Below are 27,316 nucleotides of genomic sequence, written 5' to 3'. Positions count from 1 at the left end.
ATAATATACAGCAGTAGACCGGTCAGATGCTTGGGTTCCACTCGATGTTTTCTAGCCATTACGTGTAAAGAACTGAAGTCGATGTCCTTGTGTACAGCTATGCTCGCTGAAAAAAAAACCCCACAAATACCTTACTCGGGTAGGTAGCTATAGTATCATTAGTCTAGGAATAGTCCCAGTAGCTCGGTTTATTGATGCAAAGCGACTGCAGGTCTTCATCCGATGCGCCCGTTCCTCCGGACTCCCGACCTTGCCGAATAAACAACAAAACACCCGCGTAAACCTAGGAGGCGCATAGGTCAGGTAGCAAGTTAACCTGCCTACCTACCTTGCCCACCTGAGGCAAGGTACAGTATCGTAAACCTCATCCTATATCTCGCTATGTAGCACATCGTACATTAAACTCATCGAATTTCAACCAACCCCACGACTGGCTTCTGGTCACAAGACCAAAAGCCGCCAGAAACATTGCTTCTGTTTTCTTCCCCCTCCCTTGCCCACCACGCACCACGGCAAAAACAAAAAAAATTACCAAAGGTACCAGGTACCCAATCCACTTCCACGTTCATACCATACAGTATCTCCTCCCTTGCTCGGTCTAGCTCCCACATAAGCGTGGGTTGCAGCTGCAGTTTGTAGCAGCTCCGACCGGAATGCCCCTCACCTGCAGGTGGTCAAGGACGCAAAACGGACAGAGCTAAGGTGGTATGGTACCTTTAGCTTTCTCACTGACCCCCAACACCCGCCCTCTCCAAACTCATCCGGACTTTCCGGACCTTTTTAGCTTAGGAACAAATAGTAAGGAAAGAAAAGAACAACAAACACGTTTCTGCATTGTACAGCGCATACTTTTCTCTCAGTAACGCACTGGTTTTTATCTGTCTCTGTCGTTGAGATTGTAGGTTCCAATTACATCTTGAAATCCCCCCTCCCCAAGCTTGCAAAACAAGACAAAGGACTATTTTGCTGTCACAAGCTTCGATCCAAGCAAGCAAATCGGCTGTTTTTCCCAATCAAAAGAGAGGGGACGCTTTCCTCCGCCATTTAGCGCCCAACACTCTTACGGCCGGACATCATAACGCCAACTCTCTCTTCTTTATCTTCTTTGCGAGGGCAATCGAAGCCGATTTTCTTGTCTTGCCACCGACGTGGAAAACGACCAATACATTTTTTATTTAAAAAAAAAAGAGAGAACAAAATTGCCGAAAGTGTACAGCAGAGCGGCGGCGTCATCCTCTGTCTCTCTTAAAGTCTACGGGGATCACGTCGAACCCCCGCACCCTGAATATCAAGGGCTGTATTGTGTGCCCATTGTATCAAAAGAAACCAAGGAGACGAAAAAGACATAAACGTCAAAATGTGGACCAAGCCCAAGCTCTCGCCGACTACCAACGAGACCCCCACGGGGGCCGACCCGCTCTCGCCAACGGTCCTGTCGTCCCGCCAGCGCAACCCGGGCAGGCGATTCGCACAGATTGTCAAGCTCAAGCCTGAGTTTCAGGAGCAGTACAAGGAGGCCCACGCAAAGGTGTGGCCCGACGTTCTCAAGCAGATAAAGGAATGCAACATTGTCGATTGTAAGTCTGGTTTTCTCGTGGATTCGCCTAATATTTAAGCCCTTGGAGGATCATCATACTGATCTGGACTGCTCCTACTCCCCCGAATTAGACAGCATTTTCCACGACCCACAGACCAACATCCTGTTTGCTTCATTCAAGTACATCGGATATGATTACCAGGGCGATATGGAGAAGATGCGCGAGAACGAAAAGGTACGCGAGTGGTGGAAGATGACGGACGGATGGCAGGAGAGCATGGTGCCGGGCGCCAAGAGCAGCGAGGCTGGCGAACCGGGATGGTGGAAGCCTGTCGAGGAGGTTTTTTACACGGCATAGGAGTGGGTGGATATAACAACACGACAGGCCTTGCTCTGGTCTAGGGGTCTCTGTTTGCGCAGGGCTGCCTGCTTCTGCGCCTATGCGTCTTGGTCCTTCTCGCTATCGTACAAGCTGTTCCTGGGTCACGGCCCCTTTTACCTGATTCTGCGCCGTGATGAAATGCACTCGTGGCCGTTATTGGGCATCATGACATTCTCTTGGGGTCGGCTGCTGTGCGGCTTACTGAGCTTAGGAGCTCCTCGCAGTTCCTACAACCGACGTTCAAATCAGTCAGGACACTTGGTGTGGCCGTTTCCCTTCCAGGAAAGGGCCTATCACTTCTGGGATCCAAAAAGCCCACCAAGGAGTCCTGATCCTCCAATGCCCCCACCTCCGCCACCGCCACGATCCTGCCTGCTAGCTTCGTTGCGCACCCACTCCTCTAGGAACTGACGGTTCACGAGCTTCCTCCCGTCGACAACCTTGGTAGCGGTCTGGGCATCGCCGCCGTCGAAGCTGAGCAGGGTCGGGACGCTGTTAATCATGTAGGTCAGGCCCAAGTCGGAGGGCTGCATGTCGGGGGCGTCGAGCTCGACGAGGGCGAAGCCGACTCCGCCATGCTCCTCACCGACGCCCGACTCAACGACCGACTTGAGCAGCGGCTCAACGTGCTTGCAGCTTGGGCACCACGACGTCGTCCACAATGTGACGAGGGGCATGCGGGCCGACGAGGACAGGAGGTGTGTGTGGAATGTGCTAGGGCTGCGGATCCTGTGAGAGGCGAGGTGGACTGGAATTAGCTTTGGTTTTGTGGTAGTGTTGAGTATATTTATTTTCTGTGTCATGTGGGCCTGGAAACAAAGACAAGGTGATGCTCACTTACGGAGAATAGACTTGGTTCTTTGCTGCTGCTGAGTGGGATGTAGAAAATGCGACGCCGGTGGGTTTTCGTGCCAAATGTTTGGATGCGCCAGCCAATGTGCGGCCAGCCGCTAGAAAGGGACGAGATGACACCATGATTAAAAGATTAGATGGACCGAATATTGTGATTATTCTTACAAAAGTGTTCCAGCCTCGTCTCACGTGGTGGAGCAAGTGTATAGATTGGACATGGGAAACAAGGCAGTCATTTTGAGTAGGAAAGCTTCAACAAAAATCCAACGCGAGGAAAAATACAGTAATTACGGAGTAGCTTATCTTGGCCCGCGGTACACGCGACGCTAGGGGCCCTGGCCATATTACGTCGTTGAGCTTGTGTGCTAATGGTGGAAGTCACTGGGATGTTTTGATTGGCGGGGCACTTCCAGGGAGCTTTAAATGATGTCACCTGCCATCTGAATCGCATTGCAGAGGGGATTCCGGGGTGCTGTGCGACTAGATAGACAGACCTCCGACTTTCGCACCTGATTCACGATAACGACCCACCCCCAATTGTTGCACGAGTCGCAATCGTACCCCTTATCCCAAGGGGCTCAAGTTTCCCCTCTTTCGACTGTTGGTTCCTTCTTAACCCGACTTGCAACTGCAACATCCTCGTGCATTTACTTTGTGTTTGGTTGTTTGTCCATATTGCTTTGCCTGAACAGAGAAGCGAAAAATAAACGTGGTCAAACATCATGGCGTCCATCACACTCGAGTCCCTCCCCGATGTCTTGGCCAACGATACCAAGGTCAAACTCGCGGGCATCGACGTCGATGGTATCCTGCGCGGCAAGCTTGTGTCCAAGAAGAAGTTCCTCTCCATAGCCAAGGATGGCTTTGGTTTCTGTTCCGTCATCTTTGGCTGGGACATGCACGACCAGACCTACTTCCGCGAGCTGGAAATCAGCAACGCCGGCAATGGCTACCGTGACCTCGTCGCCATTCCCGACCTCGCCAGCTTCCGTCGCGTGCCCTGGGAGAACGACATCCCGTTCTTCCTCGTCAGCTTTCACGACCCGGACACTATGGAACCCATCTGTGCTTGCCCCAGGGGCCTGCTGCGGACTCAGCTTGATAAGATCAAGAGCGAAGGATATGGAGCCATGGCTGGAGGTTAGTAGACTACCCTGGACTTGCCCTGTCCCGGGATGCGAGGTCGGACCCGTCCCACTACTCCATGCCTCACTTTGCTAACTTTGGAATCCCACGCTTTAGCCGAGTATGAATTCTACCAGTTCAGGACACCATCGTCCGACCCGGCTGCTTCCAGCGCCCCTTCAACTGCCGCATACCTCCGCGAAAACCCTCCGCATTCCCTTCCCGCTTTGACCGAGGGAATGTTTGGTTACAGTCTCACGAGGCCAGTGCACAACCAAGACTACTTCTACGACATATTTGACACTTGCGAAAAGTTCAACTGCAACATTGAGGGCTGGCACACCGAGAGTGGGCCGGGCGTGTTCGAGGCCGCGCTCGAATTTGGAGAGATCACTGGCATGGCAGACCGTGCGAGCCTATTCAAGTCAGTTTTCCTGCTAACAGGCAAAAAACCGAAAAATACAGGCCAAGTGATATTAGGCGACAGATTTTACTGACTGAAGCATTGGATGGGCACAGATACGCCGTCAAGTCGGTTGCGACAAAGTACGGCATCACACCTTGCTTCATGGCAAAGCCTAAGCAAGGTCTCCCTGGCAACAGCGGTCACATGCACATATCTCTGGTTGACAACTCGGGCAAGAACCTGTTCGCCCGCGAAACTCCGGACGAGAATGCGCCGTGGCCCGACGTTGCTCAGCTCTCGGACATTGGCCGTCACTTCCTGGCTGGGCTCCTCGAAGGCTTGCCCGACGTTATGCCAATTGTCGCCCCCACCATCAACAGCTATAAGCGCTTGGTGGAGAACTTTTGGGCGCCCGTGACGGTCTCATGGGGCCTGGAGCACCGCGCCGCTAGTATTCGCCTGATCGCCCCACCGACCTCCAAGCCGGGGGCAACACGCTTTGAGGTCCGGGTACCGGGAGCAGACACAAACCCCTCGCTTGTCCTGGCCGCTATCCTGGCTCTGGGCTGGCGCGGTGTGCAGAAGAAGCTCGAGATTCCTTGCCCACCCCTCGGCAAGGGCGAGCAGGTCGGCGGTGAGAGTGACACTGGCATCAGGCTGGCCAAGAGTCTTCGTGAGGCCACCGACCGATTTATGAGGAAAGAAAGCGTCGCGAGGGAGGCTTTCGGTGATGCTTTTGTCGACCACTATGGCGGCACCAGGGAGCACGAGATCAGGCAGTGGGATGAGGCTGTAACGGATTGGTAAGCAAGCTGAACTGTCTTTTCCCTTTTCCTTGGCCAAGGGATTGATTCGCTAACCTGATTTGACAAACACAGGGAAATGAAGAGGTACATCGAAACAGTTTAGGTAGCGGTTTTGTTTATTTTTCACTCATCTCGGAATCAACGTGGGAGCATTGCCAGACTTGCATATAGGGCACACACAGAGCGAGCATCGGGGTTAAGAATCAAGGAGTTCCGGTCTAAAGGAGCTACATGGGATTTCACGGGCTTCAAATTCTTACTTTTGGCTATCCTGCATAAGGGTTGCAATCTTGTCGCAGTGGTTTTATTGTTATCTTCAATATACTTTTCCCTAGCTGTCGTTCCAATATATACCACCAAATGGAAGACGAATTCTACTTTGCGGCACAGACTTGTCTCCACCTCAGCCCTCTCAATACAATCCATAACTCACATATTATACACCACCCGACGTAGCCCTGCAGGAGGAGTTGTACGAATTCATTTCAATCTTCCCCTCCACACCACCGGACTCTCCTTGTATTTGGGTCAAGTGATCAAATACACACCATGAAAAAGAACTATTTCAAAAAAATAATGCAGGCCCCCAGGTCGACCCGACCCCTCTTTTGACCGACGTTGCAGTCATGCAAAACATGATTTTTTTTCTTTTTCGTTGGCTCTACCTTATTTCGTGTTCTAGACCACATGCGAAAAGATGGTATGTAGCAATTTGGAACTAGAACTAAAGGGGTTTTCTTCTCGATAGTATGCAATGCACCCAGACACGTACGAGGCAACAAATGGGGGTGTGAATGAAGGGTAGAGAGGAAAGAAGAAGAAGTAGGAACGAACCATGCATGAATATGCCAAGTTTGGAAGCCTGCATACGGTTTCCCGAGACTGTTTGTTTTTTCCCCCTTTCTTTTTTCTCTCTTTCTTTCTAAAACCGAAAGCCGACGGCTTTGTGAATTCCCGGGACCTAGGGTTTATCAAATCAAGAGTCGCAGATACAGTCATCTCGATGCCCGGTTCTGGGGTTGCACATTGTCTCAAATGTACGGCCTGGATAATCGGAGTGGAATTTGCCTTGGTGGCAAACAGGCAAGGCCTAGCGAAGAGTAAATGTGATGACCCAAAACTAGACCTGGAATGTGTCATTTTGCATGTTTGTGCTGGTCTCGATACTCAGCCAGACAGATGCTCATGCCTTGTATTGCAAGGACATGATCGTTGAGTGGCGTCCATAATGGCTCGCCCCTCAAGCTGGGGCTTTCTTCTATAGGCATGCCATCCATCCTACCCAGCCCTTCCCTATTCCATCATGTTTCACTCAGTTTTCCCCCCATAGCCTGCAATGCAAAAGATAACCTCGCCTGCAGACCCAAACCCGCCCCTCCAACAACTTTTTATTCCCAATTTTTGCCGCAACAAAAACACACGCCCTGAAAGTCCGGGGAAACCTTCTTCATGACCCGTCCCTCCACCTCGTTTGCTATCCCCATCTCAGACCGGGTGTTGTTCCAGGTGCGGATGTATCGAAAGTCTTCTAAGCGTCTACTGAGCGCGTCCGTAGATCCTTGCCCCGGGTGCCGGCATACAGCCAAGACGCCACACCTCGACGGGTCGCTGCCTGGGCCGGCGGGCGACCGAGCCTGTCCAGGAAAGGTTGCGTGGGCATATGGCGGTTAGTGCACCACGCCGGCCCTCGCACGCACACCGTAGCCGTTTTCTGATTCTAATCGCTCAAGATATGCCAGGAGACATGGGCCTTGAAGCGTCCTCGTTGTTAATTGATTGCAGGCGCAACTACCGCGAAAAAACCTCCCGGGTGGTCTGCAACTATCCTCTCAATATTGGCTGACATCCGATGCTAAGCGAGGCCGTAAAACATTGCACACAGCCAGAGCGACGTACAATAGCAAAACACTGCCAAAATATCGTTTTCCATTGTTTTGTTCCCTACTGGTGGCTTTTGGTCCTAGATAGATCCAATATCAAATGTTCATGTTATTCCAGGGCGACACTGGATTTGGAAACCCCAAGTAAACGCCCGCATTTAAACCCTCAGAAGATAAACAAACACCCTTTCATGCCCAGTGGAAATAAAATTAAACAGTCCCAAAAGAAAAAAAAGAGAGATGTACAAAAAACGAGAGAGGAAAAACAACAAAATAAATAGATAAAAACAGTTGCTCGAGGGCCGTCCTCGATAATCGTCATGTGCTTTGACCTGGTACCTGCGTCTTTTTAAAGAAAGAAAATTGAGTACTTTTGGTTCGTTTTTCCCATTGTTTGTGGTCCATCCTGTGATCTTGTAGCCACTCATATCATGCCTGAACCATAGGCTCCATTGACAAACAGAGTCAAGTAAATAAAAATAAAAATTGAGGGGATCGCTCATGTCAAATAGATAAAAAAGGAAATTATGGCGGGTTCGGTAATAACAGGTGGTGGAAGTAGCAGAAGCTGCCACATGCGAGAGGACTCTGGGGACCGACAAATCCCCAGTTATAAGTTGCAATCAGAAAGCGATGCTCGTCAGCCGAAGGTCATCCACTAGCTTGGTAACTGCATCCCGGTCGGCCTGGAACCGTAGCACCTTGAGTGTGTCTTCCAGACTGTAGGCACAGGGTATGAACTTTTCCTCGTAGCATTTCCCCTCGGTGCCAGCCTCGTGAGCTTCAACATCGAAGCTGGCTGCAAAGTAGTAGATGGATTTGTGCGTGTTAGGAGTAGAGACCTGGGGGTCCATGTACTCGACCACGCCGATGAACTCGTTATTGAGGGTGTCAGATACGACCTGTTTGTCAGGGCAGGCCTGCACTACTGGAGGCGATTTCTGCCTTGAAGAACCGTTGGTTTGAGTGGCATCGCCGTCATCCTCAGGGTTCGCCCTGGTCCAATTCAACAGCGGAAGAGGCGTGACGACAACTCCTGACTCCTCGATCGTCTCTCGCATGGCAGCCTTGAGAAAACTTTCGTTGATCTGCGTCCTGCCTTTGGGTAGCTGGTAAATTCCAAGCTTCTTATTGTAGATGCTCAAGACAAGGTGGTGCTTAAGGTCAACGGCGACGAAGCCGCAGGAGATGGTGGTCTCGTATGATGGCCTCCAGAACATGGTACGGTCGATTTCCTCCATGTCAAGGTTGTTTTTCCTCGCACACTCGAGTGCGGCCTCAACGCTGGTGGTGGCTGGATGTGTATTTTCCTCCGGCTTTCTGAGGAGATAGCGATTCCAGGCGCATTTGGAGGCTTCGGCAGAGGGAAGACGTTGTGGACGAGTGATCAATCGATTAGACTGCTTGCTGGCTTCGTCCTGCACGCCAATCCCAGTGACGCCGGTTCTCATACCTGTAATGCTTGACGGTTTCCTGTCAAGGCCATTACAGCGTGGTTTGAAGACCTGTGACTGATGGACCAGCTTCGTTTGTACCAATTCTTGCTCGAGCTCCGCAATCCTCGCCAGAAGTGACGCCACACTGGGGATGGTCGCATCACTGCTGTCCATTTTAAGCTTTTTGTTGGGGACTGCAATGTCCATGGCGGTTGACTTTGGCGATGAGATCGACCAGGAGACAGCGGGGACAAATATATAAAGTGCTAAGCCAATTGGTCGGGTAGTGATTGCTTACTACGCAGTCGGGTGAGATGATAACAAGATAAGACCAAGGCACAACAAACAAGCAGTGAAACGGGACGAGAAGGACAAGCCAACAAACGAAGCGCCAACTGGATCAGATGTAGTCGAACGCGATGAAAGCGAGTGGGGTGGATGGGAAAAGGTCCAAAATATATTGGGTCACTACAGCCTTATACACCAGGGGTTTAAAAGCTGTCAAGGACGGGGAGGGTCGCCTTCATCCAGGTTCAGGGTTGTTTTTAAACCAACTTCCGGGGGAGTTAAGATCATAAGAGCGGGACTTGGGGCCTCAAACGTTGACCAGACCCATGCAATTGGATAGGTGGAACGATTAAAGTTATGCAGAGTGGTAGGCAAGGTATCGTGGGAATTACCAAGGTGTGCACAAGGTACCTTTTGCATGCAAGGGCGTCAGAAAATGAAGAAAGAATCTGAACGGTGTACGCCTGTCGCCCGTCGCAGCGACATTGAACAAATAATTAATTTAACGCGTCTTCGATTTCACTCTTGCATCGGAGAGTCGGGTTGCCCTGGTCGCCAAGGTCGGGTCGGGACAAGGGCTGCGCTCTCTGGCCTGCATTAAGGTTCTGTCTTCTTAGCTTGCGGATGGGATGGGGAGAAGAGTGGATGAACGCTAGCGCTGTTTCCTTTGGCCTGTCGGAGATATTTCCATGTCAAGTGTGCTATGATTACCCATCAAAATGTCATGTTGGGAGCCGACCGGTGAGAATCACAGTGACATGAATTTGGTCCACATCCAATCAGAATGGAGCCCGCTTGCCGCTTGGGGATGGATTACGGCTGTGAACCGCTAAACAATAAAAGCAACAAAGAAAAAAAAAAATAAGGGGGAGAGGGGGACGGCTGCTGGTGTGTCGTACTCAATGTACCTAGGTACTGAAGTAAGTAAAAGGGCACCAATGGTGATGTCAGTTAACCAAGACATTTGCACAACGGAAAGGTGAAACTTAAAAGAGCAGAAAAAATGGATGTGATTTTTTTTTTCTTTAAAAAAAAAAAAGTGAAAAAGGAAAAATATTAATGCAGCTTGCACAACATACAGTACTGTAGCATCCTATTCCATCAGGTGTGGATAAAGAAGCTGGCTTGCTTGCTTGGTGCAGCACACCGGTCCATTGCCATGGCTGCACCGGGGAGCCAGGGTTGTAGGGTACCTAGGGTTGGTCCTGTAGGCAGGCAGCCCGGTAAGGTAGGGTTATGATTCGCGAATTGATTGAGCAAGCAGCTCATGGTTGCAGTACTCCACCCGTATCATAAACCTAAACCTCTGGCCGCCCCCAATCACAGTTGCTTTAGTTGATTTGGTGCTACGTACAATCTTGTCCCATGAAGCGGAACAACGCTAGAGGTCAACCGCCTTTACAGCTCTCTGGCTTTTTTAGCGAGAGGCTCGTATATGGCAGCTTGAACTTGTAGCGTGGTAAATGGTTCGGGAAGCTTATTGTCGCTCCATGGATGCTGTTTGCGATGGCCACAAAAGCATGTTTTTGATCAAGATAAAACCTTGATGAGGGTGGAAGAGGAAGATGTGCCCAGAAATGTGCAACGCCATGACCGCAAATTCGTTCACCGGTCAAAACGGTGGCTCAAACTAAAATATGACAATATCAACACAAATAGAGCAACGATCACAGAAGAGAAAATGAAGAGAGCTAGATCAGCTGTGACCGGTAAGGAATAATTAACTGATATTTACTAAACGGGGAACCGGAGGGCAACGAATGCACTTGAGTGCGGTGAGGTGCACCAGCTGAACATGGCACAACACAACACGATAGTGTAAACATGACCGACCTGACCTACCGACCTGGTAACTATCCAGGCGATTGCCTACCGACACTGGTTCCTACCTACACTGAGACGACCAAGCCGCTTGGCCTCCATGGCTTGACCTGATCTGATCGAGAACTTGATCCATGTCGTGTGTCCTCGGTAGCCTAAATTCGTGTCCCACCAGCTGCAAGTTTTGTAAAATTTCGGCAGGAACAAGGGGCAAGGCACACATGAAAACCAAGAAACAGAACCTAAAAGGCAGGAGCTAGACAGCAAAGGGGGAAAGACCCTTTCTATGGCCCCGCCTGCACTGTCCCACCGCAAGGGGGGGAAATACCACGTAGAGAAGAGAAAGTGTCTGTCAAATATCAAGCCTCGGACTACCTTGCCTACCTACCTAGTCTACTTTAGCCAGCGGGGTCGGCCCGCCTAACAAGCGCCCGCCCCGGCAGGATCTTCCGTCAAAGCTCTTGCGATCTTCGAATCGTCCGTCAACCGATTTCCCCCCCACTTCGCTTCGTTTGACTGCTTTGCCTTGTCCCCATCATGCTGTCCGAGAAAATGAACCCAAGACCACTCCATTCTTGTATTGTGCCATCTGTTGCTGGCCGCATCACTGAATCGGACGAATGCAACCCAGCTGTATTTCTGCTTTAATTGGCCCGGAGGTGATGCCGACTCCGTTTCTGAGCAATTCTGTTTCCTTTCTGTTGTTTTGTGAAGTCTTGGTTCTGGTTTTCTTAGACGAATCTATACCGGTTCCTGTCACCGATCCCAGCTGATATTCCATGGATTCGCTACATTTGGTCACTTCACCGCTAAACCCACAACTATCACTCGACCAATAAATATACTTTTCTTGAACACAACCACGGGCTATGCCAACCATACTCAAAAACAAATAAAAAAATGCATGCATCACCTTTGGAGCAGTAATACCCATACGTACCTACAGAAAACCCTATCATTTGATGAATACGAAAATAGCGTTGCTATGCTAGAAGCAATGAGAGATCAGAAGGGGCTTATCTAAGGGCTCGACGTCACCAGGCATTGAATATTTAAGAGAAATACCAATCGTGTATTGCAGAGGCCTGAGGGTTACATTGCAGTGTCGAACTCCATGAATGGACCCTGTATAGAATCAAGCCAACACTGGTGAGTTGCATGAGGGCCATACTACCGATACACCCAGCCAAGCGGTCCAAAGGCAACTCCCCAATCTATGCATTCCATTACTCGTCAAGCTTCTAAAGTTGCAATGCAGACGGGCATCCAAGTCGCCTGGTTTAAAAATTGGGCTATCATATACTGCAAACAGCGAACTCCCTACTTCAATTGTCATAGTATGGCGACTGCGACATTATTACGTGGTTGGCTTTGTGGAGCAGCAGCAATCTCCGGTTTCCTGACCGGCTGCACGGGCAACCCCGAGTTTCCAGTCTAACCCACCAACCTCGGCAAACTCTTCTCCATTGTTCCTCTCTCATCTCCTTGTTGGACAATAAGCCCAGAAACTGCTTGCTTGGCCTGCATAAGGTATGTATACACTATGCTTCTTACGCTTGTGTATAGTGCATTCCACACTCCCATGCCACTAATTTTATGTACTTACTTTGATATCTCACACGTGCTGGGATTTCATTGGAGAATCCACGTGTAGGAGGCATCCTTTGGAAGCTGGATGCTTCTTCAAAAGGGGTAATAACATTTATCCGGCAAGCAGATCCTGAACCACAGGACCAATTCAATCGAGGAGCAGCTCTTTTGGTTAATACGGTATGGTAGGGCATGGTAGGTCGGGAAAATATAGCTCCCACATTGTTCCCCGCTCCTTCAAGCTCATCCCATTCCCCACGAATCCTTGGGCTCGTCCCGTCCCATACCTACTCCTTATCCTGTTCTGTTCCGTGCCTGATTTTGTCCATCTCAATCGGTAAGGTTGAAATAGTCAATCGAGCCCCCGTGGACCAGGCTCGTCCCACTTGCGGCTCTTCGGTCCCCTGGATTATGGATCTGATTAACAAATACTACTTGGACTTTATAGACCTGGTTCAATAGTTACATCCCGGACACGGGAATCGCTCAAGGTATGATCTTTATCATTTAATAAGCAAGATGTTGACGCTCAAGCTGCTCTTTTCCAGAGCCGAAAAGGATGTGGGCAAAATCAGGTCATTGATAACGACCAGACACTCACTCTGCCCCTAGACTAAAAACGATGCAGCATACGATACAACCTCCGAAGAACCCAATCAACACTCTCCCGGTTCTTTGATTCTTGTCCAAACGGAAGTACTCTGCCAGCGCATCACCTTACCCATGCCATGGTGAAATGGTGGGAACGGACAGGGAAACAAATGTGCCATCCAGCCGTCCCGTCGTGCCGTTTCTCCATCCAAGTCTGGACCGACCAATGAATTGAACGACCTCAACCAGAACCCCCCACATACCCGGGACGGGACGCGTTAATGATCTACTATCTTTGCAATTTGCGCCCATGTTTTTATTTCGTGGTTTCCATTCTCTACAGTACTAAACTGCGTGGGGGTTTGTGTCCCATTTTTTTTCTTTAGTTTCGACCGATTTTCTTCCCTGCTTTCGGGATGCTACTCGTCATCCCCTATCTTGATATTTCCTGCACAAGAAACCTAGCTAGCCAAGAGTGAGGGAACTTTCCCGACCGGGGTAAATTCGAAGAAAAGCCGGTGTCCTTCTTGGCAGTATGCACCATTGGGAGGTAGTACTTCTATGGCAAGATGCGTTTGCGAATGCGGCTGTCCTTCTAAATCCCGAAGGCGACCTCTGCAGCGCAGCAAGAGCCCTCTTGAGAAATCGCTCACACCATCGTTCGAGCGACTGCATTTCAGCCGTTACTATGTCTCTACACCCCCCACCTGAATTTCTTCTTTTTGGGGGGTTTTGTTTCCCTTCCATTGAATGACGCACTTGGTCGTCCCAATTAGGAAAAGAGCTGATCCGAAAGATGAACAAAGGACTAAAAAGAAGATAAGAAGAGTGGAAGGGAAAAAAAGAGAAGATTCCTGGCGTACTGTGCACCTTTTTGGTGTCATTGGTTATCATGACCTTGCAGAACGGTCCAAGTCGCCGTCGTAACCGACTCCCTGCCGCCTGCATAGTCGAGTTTCGATTGACCAAGGGCCCGAGAGTTCTTGGCTTTTGCACCTAACCGATTTGTTAGATTGCACGGGACGCTGCAGGCCCTGTAAAGACTCGCAATTCTTTTCACTTGGTGGGTGGCGGCAATCAGTGGAGCGTACCAGAAATACATGGATGAAAAGCAGACTCTTGAAAAACATTGGTTGGACAACCTGAAGACCATAATAGAAGTACTCTTAATTCTTCTATACAAGTTGAGTACGTCAGTTCGGAAGCTGAGATCCGGGGAAGTGCTTCCCATAATTGGAGAGTTCCGCCCACACCTTATTTCTATCACATTATTGCTACGCAAAAACACACCGGTCGGTCCTTGTTATATATGTGAGAGAAATGGGCCGATTTACCCAGGTTCGTTCTTTTGACACCTTCCCAAGTATACTTACATTCTGAGCTTGAAGCACTGAATTTTTGCAACCTTGCGCGTCCACCGGTTACTCCGGACAGCAGTGCATGACAATCACCTCCCCCTCATTGGTTGAGCGAGTACTCCCTGTTGAAGTAACGACCGATCACCATCCTCCTTACTTCGCTGGTGCCTGCGCCAATCTCGTACAGCTTCGCACTGTATGGCACGAACGGTAAAATGTGTCAGCCATGTAACCCAGCCCCTATTTTGATGTCGTTTGGGAAATCCAGTGCCTCGCTGTGATCTTACGATGGTGACGCAGTCGGGAGCCACGTCACGCTACGTGCAGATCTGAACCGGCAAATGGATTTACATTGCTCAAAATGGATCATGGAAAAATTGGAAAAAGACTTACTCTCTCAACAGCCGGCTGGCAGGCATATCCTCTGTGTACCCCATCCCACCCAAGACCTGAATGCAATCGAGGGCTACCTCGGTGGCGCGCTCAGCAGCGTATAGAATGGCTCCCGCACAATCAGCGGTTTTGATCTCGCCCGACTCGTCGATGCGCCTGGCGGTGGCGTATGTGTAGGCCCTCGATACCTGCAGCTTGGTGTACATGTCGGCAAGGCGGCCCTGGACCAGCTGGAACTCGGCGATGGGGCGGCCAAACTGCTGGCGTGCGTGGGCGTAGGGAAGGGCGACGTCGAGGGCAGCCTGCATGATGCCGAGCGGACCGGCACTCAGGACAAGACGCTCGAGGTCGAGACCCTCCATGAGGACGCGGACGCCTGCGTTGACTTCGCCGAGCACGTTCTCGTCCGGCACAATGACGTTCTCAAGCACAAGCTCACCCGTGTTGCTGCCACGCATGCCCATCTTGTCCAACTTGCGCAGGCACTGCAGCCCCGGCTGGCGCTCGACGATGAATGCCGTGATGCCCTTGGATGGCTGGCACTCGGTGTCGCTCTTGGCGTAGACGATGATCACGTCGGCATCGGGCCCGTTGGTGATCCACATCTTGCTGCCGTTAAGCAGCCAGCCGGACCCGTCGGCCGTGCGGGTCGCGCGGGTGCGCATGCTGACGACGTCTGACCCGGAGCCGCTCTCGCTCATGGCCAGTGCGCCGACCTTGCGGCCGGCAATCAGATCCGGCATGAAGCGCTGCTTCTGCTCGGGGTTGCCGTTGAGCTGGAGCTGGTTGACGCACAGCTGCGAGTGCGCGGCGTAGCTTAGTGCGATGCTGGCGCTCGCGCGGGAAAGCTCCTCCATGACGATGCAGTGCGCCTGGTAGCCCATGGCGAGCCCGCCGACGCTCTCCTCGGCCGCCACGCCCAGCAGACCCATGTCACCCAGCTTGCCCCACATGTCGGCGGGGAACTCGTTCTCCTTGTCGGTGCGCGCTGCCACCTCCTCGGGGATCTCGGCCCGGACGAACTCCTGCACCGAGGCGCGGAGCTCGTCCAGCGCCGCCTGGTCCGGCGCTACGAAGCCTGCCGGGTGTTTGGGCTTGGGAGCGCGGGAAGAGGCCCGCGGTGCTGTCGTCGAGATCTGGCGGCGGCTGGGGATTGAGCGGCGCAGCCGGGAGGATGGAGTTGTGGATGTGTTGATGGCGCTACTGCTGGTCGTTGTCGATGCTGATGCTGATGATGGTATGAGGGCAGCGAGGGTCTGTGGGCGGAGAGTGGCGGCGGCGGGCCTGGCCAGGGTTGCGACTGCTCGCATGCTAGCCATCTTGGGGTATATATATATGATGAATCGATTGGTTTTCTATAGTCTCCCGGGATTCAATAAAAAATTTAAACGACGGCGGCAAGGTACATTAGAATTGATGGAGACGAGATAGAAGCAAGAGATGTTGTTGTGGTTCGGAATTTCCCCCAAAGTTGGGCGGAGAGTGACGTCTTGGTGTGGTTCTCGACCCCTGCAGCAATTGACCACGGTGCTAATGGCCGAGGAAACGGGCGGGGGCGGCTCCCCACGGTTCACAGCGGCTGTCGTCGGCCGAAGAGGGGAGTTCCCCTGTAATTGATCCCAAGCCTCGGTCGCATCTTGATCTGGACGGTCTACCACGTAGTCTAGTCTAGTGCACCTGCCTGGACTTCATTCCACTCCATCCGAACAACATTGGAGCAACGGTTGACAGAATACTCGACTCAACCCTTAAACAAGACAGCCGTTGCCATTGAAGAATTGATTGATTGATTGACTGCACAGCATCTCGCAGCTTCGCTAGCCAACCATGTCTCTCACGCGGCCGTCGCGAGAGTTCCTCCACCTCCCCCGCCAATTGGCGAGGACGACGTCACGAACTCGACCATCATCGACCGGCAGCAACACTGGAATCACCACCAACCAGACACGACGCATCAGCACACTGCCACAAACCAGACCAAGCCGACAAACAGCAGCACCCACTCAAACCCCGATCCGCCAAACCCGGTCGGTAGCAACCTTCACGCCGCCCTTTCAAGCCGGCGCGGTCTCGCGCATCGAGACAAATGTCGACCCAACATCGCCCGAGTTCCGTGAGAACGAGGCCAGCATGGCCGAGCTCATGACCCGCCTGGACACGCTGACCCGCAAGGCGCAGCAGGGAGGCAACGCCAAGGCCAAGGAGAAGCACATCGCGAGGGGCAAGATGCTGCCGCGCGACAGGATAGCTGCCCTGATCGACCCGGGCTCGTCCTTCATGGAGCTGAGCGCTTTGGCTGCTCACGAAGTCTACCCAGAGGCCGATGTGCCTGCCGCTGGCATCATCACCGGAGTGGGTGTCGTCGAGGGCGTCACCTGTATGATTGTCGCCAACGACAGCACCGTCAAGGGCGGGACATACTACCCCATGACGGTCAAGAAGCACTTGAGGGCACAGGCTGTGGCTCAGGAAAACAGGCTACCGTGAGTATCATTCACAGCTCCAAACACAACAGAGAAGCAATGGCTGAACGCATCTACGTATGCTAGGTGCATATACCTTGTCGATTCGGGTGGTGCCAACCTTCCGCACCAGGCCGATGTGTTCCCCGATCAAAACCACTTTGGTCGTATCTTCTACAACCAAGCTCGTATGTCTTCGCAAGGAATCCCTCAAATTGCCGTGGTCATGGGCCCTTGCACGGCAGGAGGAGCATACGTGCCTGCCATGAGCGACGAGAGCATCATTGTTGGCAACCAAGGCCATATCTTCCTTGCTGGACCGCCACTTGTCAAGGCGGCCACAGGTGAAGTTGTCACACCAGAAGAGTTGGGAGGTGGCGAGATGCACTCTTCAGTATCTGGAGTTACCGACTACTTGGCTGTGGACGATGCACATGCTCTAGTGCTCGCTAGGCGATCCGTCAGCAACCTGAACTGGCCTACCAACGAATCCAAGTCTTCTCAGGAACTTTCATATGAGGAGCCCCTATATCCGGCAGAGGAACTTCTGGGCATTGCATCACCTAACCTACGCAAGCCCCTACCGATTCGAGAAGTTATAGCCCGCATAGTGGATGGCTCGGCCTTTTCCGAGTTCAAGCGGGACTATGGCACGACCCTGGTTACGGGTTTTGCGTCCATCTACGGCCAAAAAGTCGGCATCGTGGCCAACGATGGTGTGCTGCTCGGCACGTCAGCCGTCAAGGGTGCACACTTTATTGAGCTGTGCGCCCAACGCGGGGTCCCTCTTGTGTTTTTGCAGAACATCTCTGGCTTCATGGTTGGCAAGGAGGCTGAACGTGATGGCATTGCCAAGCACGGTGCCAAACTAGTCACTGCAGTGGCGTGTGCTGATGTGCCCAAGTTCACGGTGGTAGTCGGCGGCAGCTACGGCGCCGGCAACTATGGCATGTGCGGCAGGGCATACAGCCCTCGCTTCATGTGGCTGTGGCCCAATGCCCGCGTCGGCGTCATGGGTGCCGAGCAGCTCGCTGCCGTCATGGAGACGGTCGGAAAGCCAGACCCGGAGCTGAAGGACAGGATTGAGAAGGAGACGGATGCCGTGTTTTCGAGTGCTCGATTATGGGTAAGTCAAGTCCCGATTTGCCTAGGCTACGGTTTTATTTGACTCTTTTGGTGCCATTTCACTGGAGCACCCTCATGATTGCATTGAATCCATATACTAACATGTCACGTTCAACCGTAGGATGATGGAGTAATCCCACCCCAACACACACGCAGGTACCTGGGCTTGGGCCTACGGGCTGCCATGTCGGGGCGCAATGAGGTCAAGCCCGGCAACACCAAGTTCGGCGTGTTCAGGATGTAGAGCGCTGCCACCGCCGTGCTGCTGGTGGGTATTGCGGTGTGTTACCGCGTCGGACGGGAACGCGATTCAGATGGAGTATTGATCAATGGCGGCGTCTGATGGGGGATTTGACTTAGCAACAACCATGGATGAATAATTATATGCAAGACGGTTTCATACACAAAAACAGATTATTGGAAAATGGTGTGGTAGCTCCACTTTCAGCCACTGTCAAAACTGACCAGGATGTTCAAATCGACGCTACTGCACGCTAGCGAAATGCTTCTTGGTTATTTCAGAAACCCGAGAAGCCGAAGAGAGGCCCGAATCGCCTGGACCGGGCTTTGAGCTTATTCAAAAGCAAAGGTGATAAGACTGTAGTGGGAGCAACCATGCCGGGGAGCAGCCTGTGGGATTGCTTTTGCGTGTACAGTACAGTCATGTCTACGGGGTAACCTGCTTTATTACCTGCCCTGTTTGTATGACAGACTCTCGGAGGGCGGAGGCTGCTGAGTGTTGCGTTTTTACTTTTGGGGTTTTTTTTCTAGCATGCACATTCGTTTGGAATGAGAAACAAAAATAGAAAAAAAGAAACCGAGAAAGAGAAAGATAACCTCATCCCTAGAGCTACTGTGATCCTCATGGCAGAAAAAAGGCTAGAGCCAAGGACCTGGGTCCCTGTCGCTAGTCTCCATGCCCCCCCCCCCCCCTTGTTAATGACGTCCCTTGGGGGAAAAAGTCCCCTTTTACTACCCTTACGCCCCCGTCTCACTCGGGCCAGATTATTGGTCTTTAATTGTGAGCGTTAGCGCCCTGTCAGACGGGGGTAAGTTGGGCAAAAGTTGGACGTGCAGCATCCTATCTCGACGACATGACAAGAAATTGCCATACGGTAGTTGCATAGGCCAGGAAGGTACCGGCCTTGCCACCCCGATCAACCCGCTCGGTTGTGGGCATGGCAATCGCAGTGTGCAAAAAACAGTTGTCTCTCAAGTCCTTTTTATTTTTTTATTTTTTTTTATCTATCTCTGCACACTCTGCAGAACCGACGTTTCCTATCATCCGGGGCAGCGAATAATAAATACACTTTGTAAGCCGAGCATAAAGTCGGTCTAGGTTTTAGGTGTGCACAACAAAAACAAAAAAAAAAAACACCCATCCACACCCTCCCCTGTACCGGGGTTGCGTTCCGCCATGCAGGCCAAGGGCGGTCGGTGGGAAAAAAAGACAAGGCGGGTGTACCGGAAGCCTCAAAGCCGGCAGTTTCCTTTATGGTTTTGGTCTGTTTTCCTGGTGTGAGCTGGGCTGCTTATGTCTGCTCCAACAACGGAGTATTCGACTCTTTTTTTTATTATCCCCCCTCTGAACCGGAGATAAAAAAAAGATAGCAAGGGTATTTGCATGAATTAAACCACTTTATTTTCTCACACCACCCCCCCTTCTGAGCTGGCTTGCAGTTAGTGCTTGCTAACATGCAAGTCCTTTACCGACCCCCTCCCGGTAGGCCTCTCACCCCGGTTTTTGTCTTTTATTCTTTCGTCCTTGGGGATAAGCCGCGCTGCGATGATGTCTTGACGCGTCTTCTCCCCCTTCCCAATGTTCGAAAAGCCAGCCTTCTCGGCCGCCACAAGGAGGCTTTCACGACGCGTTTGTTGGCTGCTGTTTTGTCTTGCGCACACCCCCCCCTTCTCCTTTCCTAGATTGTACGGATAGAGCGACGACCTATCAGAGAAAAAGAAAAAAAAAGGCTCTGGATCTGTATACGGCTACCTGATTGCCATCCTGATCGATCTCTAGAGGCAAGACTCAGAGGCGGTGGCGGGGCTGCGCTGGAGGGGAGGACATGCGTCTTTCTTTTCCCTCTGTTTCTTTTCTCTGGTGCCCCATCTGCCCTCGGGGAGAAGATCAGAGATCAAAGTCATGCTGTCCACAGCCGCTACATGGCGCTTTCTCAATTTACTAGTACCGTACTCGTATACTTGGGCATGGAGTCCGAGTCTCAAACCTCGGGGAATTTTCTTTCCTGTCTTAGTTGCTGCTTTACCATCGTTCGCCACACCCCCATCTCACAGCTGGTTTTCTTCTTGTTTGTCCCTCCAAACACCCCCCATATCGAACCGCTCAGCAAAACCCTTCAAGAGAAACCCTGACAGTGCTCCTCCTTTGTCCTATTTCTGATAGGCCAAGTGGTAAAAATCTCGATGGGATATCCAAACCCGACGCCTCTGATATTCTTTCCCCGCCTGGGGGCGAAATGTATAAGCAAATATCGAATCGAGGGCTTGCTGGGGTGGATGGGAAAGAAACAAAAATACCTTCTTTCTCGGGTCCATGCAATCTTCTGCGTGGCTTTCCCGTTTGGCTAGGTTAAGTTCAGCTCGGTAAACCCAGGGTCTTTTCTTATTTTCTTGTTTTGTTGGCGGCGGCAGGGGAAATGCGATGGAGATTTTTCGGGGCGGGTGAAAATTGTGTTGTCTGGCTTGCCGGCAAAATGGCGGCCGGCCGGCAAAGGTTGCTGTCAAAAGTAAAAAGAAGCCCAGGGCTAGTCCGAGGGACAGATCGAACTATACGGCGGATCGTACGATGTTCTCTCCCGGGATCGTCGAGGGAAGCTAGCATCTGGTTTAGTTGTTTTGCTAGCCTCATGCGGCTGTCGCAACTCGCAACTATTACGGGTTCATTGTCAACATGATACAGTTCCATATCGGACATCTCGGCGTGGGGGACTCCATGGTCATTGAATCATTGAATCGTTGGGTTCTCTATAGCTCTTGTATAGGTATTGGTATCTCATTAGACACAAGGGAAATCGTGCCGTAAACAAAATAAGCCTTGCCTAGGTTCATAAGATAAGATAGATGGAGGCTGGGAGACACAAAGAAATAAGCCACAATTGTTACATGAGTATAATGAGAAACATAGCAGGATGATCACAGCGGAAACATCCAGGTATCCTAAAAGAGCAAACACCGAGTTTCCGAAATCCTCAACAGGGCTAGAAACCCTCGAGTCCTGTGGTAAAGATCCTATAATCTCGATCCAAAAAGAAGAAACTGAGAACAAAGGAAAGAGAAAGAAAAGACCCAGATTGTTCCACACATCAAAGGTCAAAAATCGTATATCATCAATGATTATCCCACCAATCAAACATTCTTGACGAAAAAGAAGGGGGGAGTGGTACAAAAGACCCCCAGGTGTACTCGGTAGAGAAAAAATAATTTACGTGGCCGTATCCTTTTTTTCGTAAGCCATCAAGTTTAGCCCATATTTTCCAAGCTTGTTCTCTCGCTTGAGTGTTTGTTTTGAGTGAGCATATGTTGCTCTGCAAAAAGAAAAAAAAAAGAGTAAAGGGTATAGTGCATCATCGATAGAAGGATGCAAAAGAAGGAGGATCATCAGGGTCCAGGATCGTCGCAGGGGCCCTCCCAGGAATTAGCTAGAAAAAAAAAGGATTTCCGGGCTGGCAAAAGCTGGGAAATCAAGAAGAAAAGACAAAGAATCGCGACTATTATGCGAAATGAAGAGGAAAGAACAAAACAAAAGGGACTCCAAGAGTGGATGAGCATTAGTCGGTTAGTGTGAAACATGTTCAAAAAAGGAAAACCAAAAAAAGGGTCAATCGGAAAATATGAAAAGAAGAAAAAGTGCGCCGAGAAAAAAGGGGTACAAGAAATATGAAGAAGTAGAAAGTAGTAAGAAACCACACAGTACCCAAGCTAAGGGCGCTGGCGCTAATGATACAAAGTTCCCCACCCCGGAGTGCATTTTTGGGATCTTTTGTTCCGGAAAGCCATCGATGCCCAGAATGCCCGGGGTGTGTGAAGGAAGGATAAAAAAAGACGACAAAAAAAAGAAGACTAGTGCTGCTGGTTGAGCCACCCAAAGACCCTGGACTCGGTAGTATACTGTCGGGCCGGGTGAGATCCGCCAGGCGTCGTCGGCGCAGCAGCCATGGTGGCGGTAGTGGGCTCCAACGACAAGGGTAGCGTGGAGGCGGAACCCCGTCGGGATCTGATGGGCGGCGAGGCCATGTACGTCGTGACGGGCAACGGCTGGCCGTCGACGCTGCCGCGGCGCCACTCGATGTGGAAAGGCTGCTCGGGGGCGTAGTGGTCGAGCACGGGGTGGTAGGCGTGCGTGGGCCTGCTCGGCAAAAGGTCCGACATTGCCCGCCTCAGCGCCGGGAGCGGGTTCATGCTCTCAAACGCGTAAGTGGGAGAGGTGGACGACGTCGCTGTCGTCGGTGTTGGGGTCGGTTCCGACGACGTCGAGGCGGGCGGTGCGGAGATTGTCGCCGTCACGACGGGCCTGAGGAGCGTGGTGGCGGTTGGCAAGGGTCCAAACATGGTTCCTCTTGGCTCGGCGATTTGGACCTCGGCGATTGATCTCGAGACCAGCCCTCCAGATGGTCTCCTCCCGCTCCTGTCGATCGTAAATGGCCTCGATGTGCGGCGTGATGCGGTGGGAGTCTCGGGGGCTGAAGTTGAAGTCTGTATCTCTTGGCTCGTCTTGGCAGACGTCTCCTCGCGCACCTGCTCGCCCTTTTCCTGATCCTCGGTTGAATCGCGTTGCTCGTCGGCCCACTTGACCTCCTTGGAAGACGAGGGCATTATAGACTGCACCTCGGGGATGGGCTCCAGAGGGCTGATGGGGCTCCGTTCGGCGGAGCGGATCAAGGAGCCGCTGCTATGGCTAGTGCTGCTCCTGGCGGCGGGCGCTGGCCTGGCGGGCGGAAAGTAGCCGGCGGTAGAGCGAGCCGATCTTGGTTGCTCCGTGGGCAAGTCGGTCGTGGAAGCCGCCCTCTCTGAACTTGCGAGAGTGGTGCTGCTGGTCGTGGTGGTCGCTATCGTCTGCAGCGGTGGAAGGTCGCCAGTCGAGCGGGGTGCCTGCTCTGGTGATGGGCCGCTGCTTCTCGTCGCTGAGCCAGGTGGTCGTGGTCCCCGTCGCCGTCTTGGGTCTGGGCAGTGATTCGCGCAGTCTCTCAAAGGGCCAGCCGCCGGCGCCGCCGCTTGCGGCCAGGCCCAGCCTTCGCCAAGCGGACGACGGTCGAGGTCCGCAGGGAGAGGACCCATCTCTCTCAGCGCAAAACCTGTCAGGACCGGAACATATGTTAGTCAAAACAACGAACTATTCAATTCCACCTTTCTGCTGGTTTCGAGCTCATCCCTGAAGGACTTGGACTTTCTAGGAAAATGAAGAGAGCAAAAGAAGCAAAGCAAGAAAAGCAAAAATCACACAAAGCAAAACAAGAGACGGCAGGTGTGTCGAACCTCAGTGCCGCCCGCTCGGACGCCAGGTAGAGCTCGTCCACACTGCCAGACGAAACCGAATCGCGCGCTCGTCTCTTACCACGGAAGGGGGTAATGGTAACCTCCCCGAAATGGCCCGCCGCCTGGCCCTTGAAGGCAGCTCTACCCATGTCGGACTCGGCGGGCGATGGAGGCGCCTTGCGAGGCTGCTCGCCCCATCCTGGAGCGAGCTCGAGAAGCGGCCTGGGGACCTCGTCCGTAATTATGGTGGGGGACCGCGTCATAGCTTCGACCACGAGGGACGAGCGGACGTCTGGGTCTGACAAGGACCGATTCGGCGAGTACTCGAAACCGACAACTCGCAGCAGCGGCTCACCGGCGTCGTACTCGACGGGTTGCAACTTTGATGTTTGGCGGGAAACGGGACGAGTATTACCTATTGGGTGGCAGCTTGGATTGCTTCCATATATGTGCAAGCCATTGACTGGCGCTGGCGGCGCTTGAGTTTTCCCCAGCGCAGGCACTGTTGTATCCGATTGTGTGCGTAGTAGTCGACCGACTGCATTAACTTCACCAGCAGCCGAGTGAATTTGCGAGCCTGCCTCATCAGGCACCACGCGCTGAAGTTGCTTGTGTTTAGGGTTAGCAGGGCAATTGGGTGCCCTCTCAGGCACTTTTTGCCATTGGTCGTGTACTATATGGTTGATGTTCTTGGGATAGCGCGGGAGCCTCATGTTCCCCGAGGTGACGGCTCCCCTGGATCCAGGTCTCGACTTTACTGGAAGGACTGCGATAAGTGACGCGGGAGGGATCATATCTTCATCATCATCATCGTCTTCGTCTTCGTCGATTGCATTCTCTGGGAGTTGACTAGGAGACAACCTGGGGAAGGCCCGGGGATCCAGAGGAGTTGGTGCAGGGTCGCTCTTTTTCTTGAGGATGGACCTCTCGGGCGATGGCCTCTTGGAAGACGGCGACAGATGTATGCGCACCTTGGACTTCTTGGTCTTGACTGACACGGATCGCCTTTTCTTCTGGGTGGCGCAGATGGGAACCGAGGTTTCACTGATATCGCAGGCAGTGATTGTGTGGGATGATGTCGAGGATGATGTGTTTGACGAAGCAACTGTCGTGATGCTGCCAGCGTCTGAAGCGGGCGATGCAACTGGGGATGTGCCCGGTGAGTGGACAGTATCCTCCGAGTTGTCTGTACCCACACTTGTGTTCATCTGGAGTAAACTTGTTAACCAGATCTTGTCAGGATGTTGTGATGCAAGGGTTATGCATACATTGGCAGTGATGTGCTGCTCTTGCAGGGCAGCCATGGTCGAGACCGGTTTGAGGATATCCTGTCAGACCTTGGCTTACGGGCCAGGAGATAGAAGCCTACTGCTACTGCTCAGAGTCTGCCACCAACTGTTTTCTGCTCTTCGAGTGTAATGGCTGGTATATGAAGGCCATGTCAGCTACCGAGACTGGAAGAGTGCTGCGGAAAAAGAAGACGCGTGCGAGCACAAACCTTTTAGTGGTTTTGTGTAGAGCAATAGAGTCTACGCCTCATGTCAGCCCAGTGAATCAAGACGCGATGACTGACCATGCGGCGTGGAGGCCACTGTGTAACCAACCTCTTCAGAGATTCTAGGCATCAAACGCCAAAACTTGAAGTTTCCTTTCCAGAGCGCAAAGACCGAGGCCAAAATCCTCTTCTGTATGGCGCGAGTTCTTGTGGGTATGAGTACTAATACGGCTGATGCCAGGCTGGTGTCATCGGACGGTGCCGAGGATGACAAGTCTGTGTTACCAAGCCGCGCAGCAAGGTCGTCGTTTTGCAAGCGTACGCTGGGAGGCTGCTGATGTGTGACAGAGTTCAGGTTGGCTTGGTGAAGCACAGAGGAAAGCAACCATATGTATTCCGGTCTTGTGTGCGGGCGGCGGAAGAGCTTGATAAAAACAAAATCCAAGACCAAGTCATAAATTCAAGGCCTGGGGCACACAAGACAGACGGCTAGACAATGATGATATACGGGGTAGGACAAGGAAGCAAGCAATAACTGGGCTGAAAGACCCAAGGGATTATAGGGCAAGGGGGGGTATTGCCGCTGTCAGAGCTGAATTTGGAAACCTTCACACCCCCCATCTTCGATCAGGCATGGTGTGCAAGACAAACAAGCATCGGGTATCTTTGTATTGTCCGGCGGTGGCAGGGGATTCCCAGACATGGAAACATTAGCGGGAATTTCGCGAATGGTGTACGGGGGTGTTGTTTATCAACCATGTACTTGATAGCTGCACCAAGCCAGGACATGCAAATAAAATGGAAGGGATATCCTAGTGGTGGCGTTTCGTGGGCTTCGGCTTTTAGCCCCGAGGCAAAACGGGTGACATTTGCTGGTGGGCAAGGCTCTCTTCCTGCTGCCCTCTCCACCTAATGCGCGCACACCCTTTAATGGGGGGGGGGAGGGGGGTTTCGCGCATACTATGTTTTGCCTGCCATCCCATCCCTCATCTCGGTGAGGAAAGTAAAAAAAAAGAGGAATGTGAGTGATTTGAGGTGTTGGCTTGAAAAAGACCAACGGGGTTCGGAACACGTGCCAAGGAGGCAAGTGGCTACAAAACAACCCCGCTACCGTGGGGGCTACATAGGAGAGAAAACAGATACAGAAACAAATCCATCGTCGCAAGAAGGGGAGAAGGTTGCGAAACGTTTGGCAAATACCAAGAGAGTGATACGTCAAAAAACAGAGTGGAGGAATGCGACCTTCTCATGATTGCTTTTTGGTTTTTTTTTTCTGTGCGCTGGCGATAGTTAACCCTCGCGCACACCGGCGAATTGGAGGTGGCCGTTTTTGCCATTTTCTTGGGGGAACGCCTTTCCGTGGGCGACATTCTAACCTATCAAGCCCACAGAGCAATACCTGCGCAGGACTGGCTGCGTTATTGCCATCCATGCTTTCTAGGCGGGTAGTAGTTGTGTTGCGCATGTGCAGTAGAGCAGACCAACCGCAGGTAGTCTGGAGATTTCTGCCTGCCGATTCAGCATCTGTTCAAGCCCAGCGATTCAAATCTATGAACATAGCTGTTCGTTAGAGTTGAGACTTGTCGACACGGCCGAGCAAAGAGATCAGTGAAACAATTATTCGCCAAAAAGGGACGAAGGAAAAAAAAAACCACGCCTGCCCAGCTTTCCCGCGCGCATTCAGAGTTTCGATGGTCGGCGACCGTTGCTCACCGCAAGAACAATGAATGCTGGGCGACGAACGATTTGAGTGCGGGAGGCTCAATCAATGTTCAGGTGTGGCACACCATCCAGTAGATAGACCAACCACTGTTTGCATGGGCAAGAGATACCTGCCCATTTGCGACCATGTTCCCCATGGGCAGCGGCGCCAGTGAGAGGAAGCAAAGAGAATAAATGATAAAAAAAATGAACTAAATAAAAAAAAATGAATTCCTGGGATGGCCTTGCTGGACGACGGATCGTTGAATGGCTACGCGTAAAAAGAGCGCGGTAAGGCGGGATGGTAGTGGTACCCTTGAGACAGCAGAGAAACATTACCTTGAGCCACCTACGCATGTCGAACATGCCTCGCACCTCACATGAGGTCCAGAAAGCAAGTAGAAAATATGACAGAATCAGCAAAAAAAAAAAACCAAAAACCAAAAAACCAACAGAAATCAAGAGAACAATTAGAGCAACAAAAAGAAAGAAACATCAACCGGGTTCAGCCAGGTGAGAAAAAGCCCCACATTTTGATGCAAGGGAATCGGCCACGGAAGGTTTGACCAGTAGTT

The 27,316-nt window shown here is 51.9% G+C and overlaps 8 protein-coding genes across 8 annotated transcripts; 4 read left to right on the top strand and 4 right to left on the bottom strand.

The window, feature by feature from the left end:
• Positions 1 to 743: 743 nt before the first annotated feature.
• On the top strand, positions 744 to 2,057 carry MGG_12671 (uncharacterized protein). The gene is made up of 2 exons (XM_003721218.1): positions 744 to 1,577; positions 1,669 to 2,057. The coding sequence occupies exons 1-2, from the start codon at positions 1,358 to 1,360 to the stop codon at positions 1,893 to 1,895; spliced, it is 447 nt and encodes a 148-aa protein (XP_003721266.1). The 5' UTR covers positions 744 to 1,357; the 3' UTR covers positions 1,896 to 2,057.
• Positions 1,071 to 3,065, bottom strand: MGG_12670 (uncharacterized protein). The gene is made up of 2 exons (XM_003721217.1): positions 2,761 to 3,065; positions 1,071 to 2,648 (listed from the first exon to the last, which is right to left on the bottom strand). The coding sequence occupies exons 1-2, from the start codon at positions 2,892 to 2,894 to the stop codon at positions 2,213 to 2,215; spliced, it is 570 nt and encodes a 189-aa protein (XP_003721265.1). The 5' UTR covers positions 2,895 to 3,065; the 3' UTR covers positions 1,071 to 2,212.
• A 193-nt stretch (positions 3,066 to 3,258) lies between these two features.
• MGG_02538 (glutamine synthetase) lies at positions 3,259 to 5,610 on the top strand. Its single transcript, XM_003721216.1, has 4 exons — positions 3,259 to 3,911; positions 4,014 to 4,320; positions 4,416 to 5,105; positions 5,181 to 5,610. Exons 1-4 carry the CDS (start codon positions 3,494 to 3,496, stop codon positions 5,209 to 5,211), a joined length of 1,446 nt encoding a protein of 481 aa, XP_003721264.1. The 5' UTR covers positions 3,259 to 3,493; the 3' UTR covers positions 5,212 to 5,610.
• A 1,889-nt stretch (positions 5,611 to 7,499) lies between these two features.
• MGG_02539 (uncharacterized protein) lies at positions 7,500 to 9,207 on the bottom strand. The gene has a single exon (XM_003721215.1). It carries the CDS (start codon positions 8,629 to 8,631, stop codon positions 7,612 to 7,614), a length of 1,020 nt encoding a protein of 339 aa, XP_003721263.1. The 5' UTR covers positions 8,632 to 9,207; the 3' UTR covers positions 7,500 to 7,611.
• A 224-nt stretch (positions 9,208 to 9,431) lies between these two features.
• Positions 9,432 to 9,952, top strand: MGG_18032 (uncharacterized protein; the record flags this gene model as incomplete). Its single annotated transcript, XM_003721214.1, has 3 exons — positions 9,432 to 9,453; positions 9,625 to 9,632; positions 9,794 to 9,952. 3 exons carry the CDS (start codon positions 9,432 to 9,434, stop codon positions 9,950 to 9,952), a joined length of 189 nt encoding a protein of 62 aa, XP_003721262.1.
• A 3,818-nt stretch (positions 9,953 to 13,770) lies between these two features.
• Positions 13,771 to 15,936, bottom strand: MGG_02540 (isovaleryl-CoA dehydrogenase 2). Its single transcript, XM_003721213.1, has 2 exons — positions 14,466 to 15,936; positions 13,771 to 14,266 (listed from the first exon to the last, which is right to left on the bottom strand). The coding sequence occupies exons 1-2, from the start codon at positions 15,782 to 15,784 to the stop codon at positions 14,173 to 14,175; spliced, it is 1,413 nt and encodes a 470-aa protein (XP_003721261.1). The 5' UTR covers positions 15,785 to 15,936; the 3' UTR covers positions 13,771 to 14,172.
• Positions 15,937 to 16,100: 164 nt separating this feature from the next.
• Positions 16,101 to 18,494, top strand: MGG_02541 (methylcrotonoyl-CoA carboxylase subunit beta). Its single transcript, XM_003721212.1, has 3 exons — positions 16,101 to 16,948; positions 17,015 to 18,053; positions 18,174 to 18,494. Exons 1-3 carry the CDS (start codon positions 16,293 to 16,295, stop codon positions 18,294 to 18,296), a joined length of 1,818 nt encoding a protein of 605 aa, XP_003721260.1. The 5' UTR covers positions 16,101 to 16,292; the 3' UTR covers positions 18,297 to 18,494.
• A 3,481-nt stretch (positions 18,495 to 21,975) lies between these two features.
• MGG_02542 (uncharacterized protein) lies at positions 21,976 to 24,849 on the bottom strand (the record flags this gene model as incomplete). The annotated part of the gene is made up of 3 exons (XM_003721211.1): positions 21,976 to 23,364; positions 23,523 to 24,753; positions 24,814 to 24,849. 3 exons carry the CDS (start codon positions 24,847 to 24,849, stop codon positions 22,133 to 22,135), a joined length of 2,499 nt encoding a protein of 832 aa, XP_003721259.1. The 3' UTR covers positions 21,976 to 22,132.
• Positions 24,850 to 27,316: the final 2,467 nt, after the last annotated feature.

Source organism: Pyricularia oryzae, chromosome 7, assembly GCF_000002495.2.
Source record: "Pyricularia oryzae 70-15 chromosome 7, whole genome shotgun sequence".
NCBI lineage: Eukaryota > Fungi > Ascomycota > Sordariomycetes > Magnaporthales > Pyriculariaceae > Pyricularia > Pyricularia oryzae.
The sequence above is the reverse complement of the archived record's forward strand: the minus strand, read 5'-3'. Positions and strand labels throughout refer to the sequence as shown.

What these genes read in the sequence shown, in the direction of transcription:
- MGG_12671 (XM_003721218.1), top strand. Translation starts at nt 1,358, where the DNA reads ATGTGGACCAAGCCCAAGCTCTCGCCGACTACCAACGAGACCCCCACG. An exon ending in GGAATGCAACATTGTCGATT is followed by an intron (nt 1,578 to 1,668) that starts GTAAGTCTGGTT and finishes CCCCCGAATTAG; the next exon opens with ACAGCATTTTCCACGACCCA.
- MGG_12670 (XM_003721217.1), bottom strand. Translation starts at nt 2,894, where the DNA reads ATGGTGTCATCTCGTCCCTTTCTAGCGGCTGGCCGCACATTGGCTGGC. An exon ending in AAGAACCAAGTCTATTCTCC is followed by an intron (nt 2,649 to 2,760) that starts GTAAGTGAGCAT and finishes CGCCTCTCACAG; the next exon opens with GATCCGCAGCCCTAGCACAT.
- MGG_02538 (XM_003721216.1), top strand. Translation starts at nt 3,494, where the DNA reads ATGGCGTCCATCACACTCGAGTCCCTCCCCGATGTCTTGGCCAACGAT. An exon ending in ATATGGAGCCATGGCTGGAG is followed by an intron (nt 3,912 to 4,013) that starts GTTAGTAGACTA and finishes CCCACGCTTTAG; the next exon opens with CCGAGTATGAATTCTACCAG. An exon ending in GACCGTGCGAGCCTATTCAA is followed by an intron (nt 4,321 to 4,415) that starts GTCAGTTTTCCT and finishes GGATGGGCACAG; the next exon opens with ATACGCCGTCAAGTCGGTTG.
- MGG_02539 (XM_003721215.1), bottom strand. Translation starts at nt 8,631, where the DNA reads ATGGACATTGCAGTCCCCAACAAAAAGCTTAAAATGGACAGCAGTGAT.
- MGG_02540 (XM_003721213.1), bottom strand. Translation starts at nt 15,784, where the DNA reads ATGGCTAGCATGCGAGCAGTCGCAACCCTGGCCAGGCCCGCCGCCGCC. An exon ending in GCCAGCCGGCTGTTGAGAGA is followed by an intron (nt 14,267 to 14,465) that starts GTAAGTCTTTTT and finishes CGTGCCATACAG; the next exon opens with TGCGAAGCTGTACGAGATTG.
- MGG_02541 (XM_003721212.1), top strand. Translation starts at nt 16,293, where the DNA reads ATGTCTCTCACGCGGCCGTCGCGAGAGTTCCTCCACCTCCCCCGCCAA. An exon ending in GCTCAGGAAAACAGGCTACC is followed by an intron (nt 16,949 to 17,014) that starts GTGAGTATCATT and finishes TACGTATGCTAG; the next exon opens with GTGCATATACCTTGTCGATT. An exon ending in TTTCGAGTGCTCGATTATGG is followed by an intron (nt 18,054 to 18,173) that starts GTAAGTCAAGTC and finishes GTTCAACCGTAG; the next exon opens with GATGATGGAGTAATCCCACC.